Source organism: Aspergillus niger, assembly GCF_000002855.4.
Source record: "Aspergillus niger supercontig An17".
Lineage (NCBI taxonomy): Eukaryota > Fungi > Ascomycota > Eurotiomycetes > Eurotiales > Aspergillaceae > Aspergillus > Aspergillus niger.
Genome location: NT_166532.1, coordinates 274462 through 282136, shown reverse-complemented (window position 1 = coordinate 282136; position 7675 = coordinate 274462). Strand labels below are relative to the sequence as shown.

The window sequence follows — 7675 nt, the reverse complement described above, 5'->3', positions numbered from 1 at the left end:
TCCTTTCTCTCTTCTCTCTCCTACTCTTCGCTTCCCCCTTTTCCTTCCTATCCTCCATCCTTCATCTCTTCGTTCCAGCGTCCCAGCTACCAATCCATTGCTCCTTCCTACATCCGCGCTTCCCCAATCAGCCTGCCAACCCAACCCAATCATCAACTATCGCCACCCCATCATCTTCCTCTTCGCCTCACCACCTCTATCGCGACACGATATAGTACTGCCTGCAATCCTCTGATTAGGTCACATTGCCAAAGTCTTCCCCACCAGATCTACTTCAGAACAGTGTACTTGTCCTGTCCTCTACGGTCTAATCTGCCTCGCCGCTGTCTTCCTGCCTGGCCTTCCGAACACCCTGCGTGACTCATCTCAAGCCAACCACGTCGAGAGTTCCTCAGACCCACGAGTCCTTCCCTCAAACCAACCGTCTCAAAGCCGCGTGCTACGTTTCAATTGCAGAGATACGTGTTGAGGGTTCTGCGTCTACTGTGAGGTCAACTTCTGCTTAGTTGTCCATCCGTCCGCCGCGCAACCTGGGCCGGGTGCTGGTATTCGGTTCTTCATCTCGTTCACCTACGGGCCTGAAGATCCATCATACCAGTTGTCCAAAGCCCCGCTATACCTCCTATATAGTTCCTCTTCTCAAATCTCCGGACTATATATCATCGGGCGACTTATGACCTTATAGCCGTCGGTCCCGTCCTCGATCACTTCCCCTCCCCTTTGAGTCACGACCCCTCTCCGGCCCTTCAGCCTGGTGTTCGAAGGCCTTTTCAGTTACGAGCCTTGTTTGTTTATACATTTGGTGTTCAAGTCACGATATTACGCAGCGTTGTTCTCCCTTGGTCCTTCCATTTGGTGTCCCATTGCCGGACATAGTCATTCACTTCGACACATTCTTTCTCTCGACATACTTCCGTTCCTCGGGCTTCGCGCCTCTACACTGGTGAAACGATATACAGATGCACTCATAACAGTCTTTTCTATTTCCTAGCCGTCGTCAATCACCCTTCTCCTAAGGGTATCTGCACTGCGCTTCGCGCCTACTCGTCGTCATTATTTTCTTTTCGTTTGTCTCCATATCCTCTCTTCCCGGTATTTATATGAAACTGTGACTCAACAAGCCGGTTGTTTTCTTGTCTTCTTTCTACTTTATTCTCGCTCTTCATCTTTCTACTTCTATTCTCGGTGTCGAGATCTGCTTGGCATTTGACCGTCTTGGTTGTCTGGCTGTTTGAATTATTCTTGCATCCGCCTTGTGACATCCATCGCCTGCTATAAACCACTGGAACGAACATCTCTGGGAGAATATCGTCTAGTTCGAGTATATATCAGATATGGAGTGCCTGAAGAACAGCTTTGTGGAGGGTCAGCTCCTTGATGGGCGCTTTCGCACCGTCGCCCCTCTGAACCATGGTTCATTTGGCATGGTCTTCCTTGCTACCGACAACAAGACCGGCCAGGACGTTGCTATCAAGTGCCTGACCAAGGGTGGTGCCTCGCCGTATGATGCTCGTTTCGAAGAGCTCGACTGCCACCGACGCCTTGCGTACCACCCCAACATCGTCAACCTCATCCATTCGTTCGAAACAGATGCTCACATGTACCTCGTTTTGGAGTACTGTTCCAACGGCGATCTGTATGAGGCCATCAGGCTCAACCGTGGCCCCTTGGAGACGGAGCACGTGCGTGATTTCATGTTGCAGCTGGTCAGCGCTGTCGAGTTCATGCACGCCAATGGCATGTACCATCGTGATATCAAGCCAGAGAACATCTTCTTGATGCAGGATGGATCCATGAAGCTGGGTGACTTGGGTTTGGCGACCCGGGATACCTGGAGTCATGAGGCATGCGTTGGAAGTGACCGCTACATGGCTCCGGAGCAGTACGACCCTTCGAGCTCTGGCTACTCTCCTGCCAAGGCCGATATCTGGGCGGTTGGTATTTGCCTGCTCAACGTTCTCTTCGCGCGGAACCCATTCGCTACTCCCACCGAATCCGATATCCTCTTCGCGGACTATGTCCGCGACCGCCAATCACTCTTCGACATTTTCCCCAACATGTCCCAGGATACCTTTGAGATCCTGAGATTTGCTTTGGCTATCGACCCCGAGAAGCGTTCCCTTTCTGGTATTCGTGATTCCATTATGCGGACTGTCTCCTTTACTACCGATGACGAAGCATTGGATGAGTTCTGCACCGATGACCGCGAGGTCGTTCCCGCAAGTGCCAACCGCGAGCCTCTCCGAACACCTTCCATCCAGAGCCCGCACATCAACCAGGGCGATTCTTTCCCATGGGCCAAAGCCCTCCAGGCCAGCCCCCCTCAGCAGATTCGGCAGCTGTCGGCCATTCCCGACAACGAGAGCTATTCGGAGGATCTCTTCCCTCCTTCGGAGACTGCTGGCACATCGTGGTTCTCCGTTCACCAGGGCACTCCCTCCATGGCATCTGTTCTGGAATCTGCTCTTGGAGATTCGTTCCGGCCGACTGCTTTCCGCAAGAGTGAGCTGCGTTTCCCCCCACCGTCGGATCCGGTGCCCATCACCGGATCACTTCCCACCACCAAGCCTTTGCCTTCTCTTTCCATGGTCTTTGGTAAGAAGAAGGACGAGCAGATCTCCAAGAGCTGGAGTGATCTGTGGGATGAGGAGGAGGAATCCGAGACCGAAGACCTGGCTTTCCAGCAGCGGCGCGAGCAGAACTCCCGTAGCTGGAGCCACGAAAGCAGCAGCCCTGTCGAGGGCAACGTTCCTGAGCTCTGCGGCCCGCTGACGGGCCTTCGGGATTCTGTGACTCCTTCTATGCTCAACGTTCGCGCTCAGCAACCCAAGCCTTCGGTGCCATCCGATGAGACCCCCGGGAAGTCTTGGAATATTCCTACGGCCCCCACTGGCCTCAAGACTCCCCCTCGCACTCCGGACAGTCCTCCGAAGAACTCCAACATGGACAAATGGGCTGCCCTGGGTGACCGGAGGAGGAACTACAAGTCTCCTGAGGCTTCACTCGGACGCAAGAAGTTCCCTCTCAACATGAGTTGGAGGAAGGACTGGGGCTTGGGATCTTCCGGCTTCGACTATGGCTCTTGGGCCGCCAAGAAGGAGGAGTCTTCCTTCCACGATCGCCGCCGACGCCCCTTCCAGGAGAAGGGACGGCGTCGCGATGCCTGGGAGTCACCGAAGGCTGCCAACGTGAAGGTTCCTCATCACTACGATGGCAGTATCGATGAGGATCTCGACCTCGTTGGTGGCTGGCATGATCTCCACCTTTAAGAACCATGCCTCCTGCCTTCGTTCCCGCTCTGCTCTAATCCGATTCCTGTTCGTTGTACCGACCAAATTACGCTGACAAGAGTGGCAAATTCCAAACAACTTTATCTACCGACAACCAAACTTCTCCGGCTTGTTTTCTTCTTTTCTCTTTTTTTTGATCGATTTTGAAGCGTCTCTCCACTCGGCTTAGATGCACCCGCGTTGGGTGCATCCGGCAGCCTTATATTCAATATTTTATTATCCCCTCTTCTTCTCTACCGTTACGATAGATTGTTTGTATTCGGCAAGCCTCTCACGTCGGAGGTGCTAGTGTTTTGATTCCTATCCTGTATAATATAGCACTCTTCGAAGGAGCAAGCATGGGGATGGGCGGTCGAAAAGTGACTCATCTGCTGGATTTGGGAGGGATTGTTCTGTGGAGGATGTGATTTTGTTTCTCTTCTTCTCTTCACCCTTTCCATTCTTTGCACAATGTCATCCTTTCAACTTTTCTTACCCAAAAAGAAAATGGTTCAACTTGACGGGGGCCTGGACGACGAGGCAGGCGGAGGACGATGGCGGGTGGCCCGGAGGCCACCAGGAATCTACGAAGATAACAATGAAAAAAAAAGAAAGTCATGGAAAAGCAAGACTACTATGGCCATTCATCCACATCTTGAGGCGACTGTGCCGACCAGGCGCAGGACTGGTTTCTTTGTACTGTAACTAGCTGGTATGGTGAGAGTGATACGAGGATACTGGGGATAGCCAGAGGAATCTACTATGATTCGATGTGGATTGACTTTTAATTTGCCTGCGTAGTGTATATTGTAGACTGGGTATCTCCCCATCTTCATTGTAAGTCAGGTCAATGTAGATTGCCAGCTGTCCTGGTGTGACTCACGGGCTCTACACCGTAGGTTTGTCCCATCAACTACCCAGATAGTCTAGTATAAGTATAGCCTAGTACTAGTGGTTAGTGGTTAGTCCCAGTGGCGGGAGAGAAGGCGGTGGCAGGCCTCCGTTCCAGACCGCCGCGGGAAAGAATGGAGAAAGACAGCCAGACACCCTCAATCTATCCTCGCGCGACAACGCCATCTCACACCCGGTGAGCAAAGAGGCGGTGTTTCTGGCGTGTGGCCTCTTGCGCGACGTGTCCTACCTACTTTGCTGACCTCTTTTACTTTCTCGGGAGTTGTTACACCCTTTTATCCTTGGGCCTTCTTGCTGATCCGTCTGACTACTTACGATCCCCTGAAGGGGCGCGCCGGTAACTACTGATAAGGAGCTAACTAACCAACCAACTTGAACTCTCTTCGCTCCGTCTCCCCTCGGTCTATAATAGCATTTTACATACCCATACACACACACATCAGTCCCTACGGTACATAGCGCAATGAATTTTGCCAGAAATACATAATCATATCGACCTCTTATCCTATCTTACCTGCTACTTGTCCGGAAGACAGCCAGAAAGAGAAAAAGTCGCATTGCGACACGGTCAAAATGACCAGCTGGACAGCCTCACAATGGATTCCCTGGATGACTCTAATCTCCACCTGGATTGACGGCACAACCGCAGACCCCAGTCAGACGATATGTCCCGCCCCGCGCTGGCAAGTCGCTGAGGCCGAGTTCATCCAGTGGCCTCAGTGTCCTGAGACGCGATGGGAAGCGGAGCCGGCTACTCCTATCCCCGCAGAACAACAACCGTTGCTGAAAGCGCCCGAGGAGACGCTCTCCGCTGTGTCTGTTTCCATGGCTTCGTCCGAGAGCAGCGCACGGCCCGATCACGAGCTTGATACCGAGTCGCCGCTCGATAATGCGAATTTCCTGTCATTCGAGGATTGGAAGAAGCAGAATCTGGCGAAGGTTGGCCAGTCGGCGGAGAATGTCGGCGGGCGCGGTGCTGCTGCTGCTGCTGCTGGGAAGGAAGGGCGGCGGCGTCCGACGGGGATAAATAATGCGTTGGATTCGCTGGGCGAGGATGTCGAAATTGAGTTGGATTTTGGTGGCTTTGGGGCTGATACGCCTGAGGCGGCGAAGCCGACATCTTGGGGTGCGCGTGTGTCGACTGGGGTTACTGGTGGAGAGGCGGGTTCTGCTGGGGATGTTGATTCCCTGGCGCATGGTGTGCCGCCGGCTGGGGGTGTATCGCGGTCGAAAGATGCGGGCACCACGTGTAAAGAAAGGTTCAACTATGCATCGTTTGATTGCGCCGCGACGGTGCTGAAGACGAATCCGGAGTGTACGGGGTCGTCCTCGGTGTTGATCGAGAATAAAGATAGCTATATGCTCAACGAGTGTCGGGCTAACAACAAGTTCTTGATTCTGGAGCTGTGCGATGATATCCTGGTCGATACGGTGGTGTTGGCCAACTATGAGTTTTTTAGCTCCATCTTCCATACCTTTCGCGTCAGCGTATCGGATCGGTATCCGGCGAAATTGGACCAGTGGCGCGAGCTGGGTGTCTACGAGGCGAGGAATACGCGGGAGGTTCAGGCGTTTGCCGTGGAGAATCCTCTTATCTGGGCGCGGTATGTCAAGATTGAGTTTCTCACGCATTATGGGAATGAGTTCTTTTGTCCGCTCAGTTTGATTCGCGTGCATGGGACGACGATGTTGGAGGAGTATAAACATGATGGTGAGGTTAGTCGGACAGACGATGTGGTGGCCGATGAAGAGCTTGAGCCTGCGCCGGTGGCTGCTGAGATAGAGACGATCCCTACGGTGGATGCTGCAGCGGCAGCAGGCCCGATTGAGCAGAAGGTGGACGAGCAGACGCCGGAGACTTGCCCTAACCCCGGACCGGTTGTTGATGAGGCGGTCATGATGCAGCTTTGGGGGGTTCCTTGGACCTGTAGTATTCATGACTCGCCAGCTGCTGGGGATGAAGGGACACAGGCGTCTCTCAATCGCCCGTCAGCTACTGATGCTACGCCTCCCAAGGGCGACGACGCTGCGCCTCTTGGAAACGAAGCTCCGGTCAAGGAGGCAGGGGAGCAGAAAATGACTGTTAGCCCGAATGTTGACTCGGCCCCTTCGTCTGCTACCACGGCTGGTCCAGAGACTACATCACAAGGTGAAGCCGATAGCCGGTCTACTGGCTTCACTAAGGAGGAGCAAAGCGTCGCCGCGGAGACGACGCGGTCAACAGCGACACAGCCTCCTTCTGCGAACCCGACTACGCAAGAGTCATTCTTCAAGTCTGTGAATAAGCGACTACAAATGCTGGAATCTAACTCCAGTCTATCCTTACTCTACATCGAAGAGCAGTCGCGGATATTGCGCGACGCATTCAATAAAGTTGAGAAACGGCAGCTGGCCAAGACTTCCACGTTCCTGGAGCAGCTGAACGTGACGGTACTTCATGAATTGAAGCAATTCCGCGAGCAGTACGATAACGTTTGGAAGAGCGTGGCGCTTGAGTTTGAGCACCAGCGCATCCAGTACCATCAAGAGGTGCATTCGCTGAGCGCGCAGCTGGGCGTCCTCGCCGACGAACTGGTCTTCCAGAAGCGGGTGGCCGTCATCCAGAGCATCATGATCCTCTTCTGCTTTGGACTGGTGCTCTTTTCACGTGGTGCCGTCAGCAGCTACATCGAGTTGCCCAGCATGCAGAACATGGTGTCGCGGTCGTACAGTCTGCGGTCGTCGTCACCTCCGTTTGGATCGCCGTCCGTCAGCCCGACATCGTCGGGTCGGCGCGCGGGCGGTCACCGACGCAACCTGTCTGAGGATTCCCAGGAAGATGGACCGATTAGTCCCACGCTGGCATACTCTCCACCGACGCCAGTCTCGGACGTGATGAGCTCGTCGGAGGAAGCGGAGAACCAGAGGGGGAACTCGCTGGCACTGCCGGAGGTGGCGCCACCAGTCCGATCGCGCAGTAGTCCGCCTGACCTCAAGGGAGGCGAGGAGTCCATTGAGGAATCATCTAGCTCGGGCGATTCACCCGTGTCTCACGGACGGAATGCCGCGGTGACCGAGGCCTAGTAGTGATGGGGGATGGTCGTGGCATGTGGAACCCGACATGACAGACCAGGTTGCAGTCTGGCTGCAGGATTCAGCGCGGTGGCGATGACTCGGCCGCGTGTTTCCAGGCCAACAGCTGCAGACGAGCTTATCTGGCTGAGTGGCTAGCCGGCTGTCATTCCTGGGGGAAGTGTAAATGTATTGCTGCTGGTCACGGCAGCAGCTGGTGACAACCGGATAGAGTGCAGGAGAGATGCAGGGAATATGTATGTTTGTATGTACACATATTGTAGAGGAGTACGGAGTACAGCTACGCGACATGATGAGATGATGTATATACCCATGACCATTAACAGTGATTATTGAATGGACATTTTCTTAGTTAGATACCTTCGGTGGTTAATTCAGGTAATGGGCAATGAATGAATGACATCTTCGGGCAGTGGTAATGG

General features: G+C 53.9%; 3 protein-coding genes across 3 annotated transcripts; 2 read left to right on the top strand and 1 right to left on the bottom strand.

The window, feature by feature from the left end:
• Positions 1–864, bottom strand: An17g01190 (uncharacterized protein; the record flags this gene model as incomplete). The annotated part of the gene is made up of 5 exons (XM_059745451.1): positions 1–132; positions 282–411; positions 497–570; positions 679–718; positions 824–864. Coding segments are annotated over 5 exons (417 nt in total), but the record flags the coding sequence as incomplete, so codon positions are not given.
• Positions 865–1334: 470 nt separating this feature from the next.
• Positions 1335–3269, top strand: An17g01180 (uncharacterized protein; the record flags this gene model as incomplete). The annotated part of the gene is made up of 1 exon (XM_001398310.3): positions 1335–3269. One exon carries the CDS (start codon positions 1335–1337, stop codon positions 3267–3269), a length of 1935 nt encoding a protein of 644 aa, XP_001398347.1.
• A 1485-nt stretch (positions 3270–4754) lies between these two features.
• Positions 4755–7244, top strand: An17g01170 (uncharacterized protein; the record flags this gene model as incomplete). Its single annotated transcript, XM_001398309.1, has 1 exon — positions 4755–7244. One exon carries the CDS (start codon positions 4755–4757, stop codon positions 7242–7244), a length of 2490 nt encoding a protein of 829 aa, XP_001398346.1.
• Positions 7245–7675: the final 431 nt, after the last annotated feature.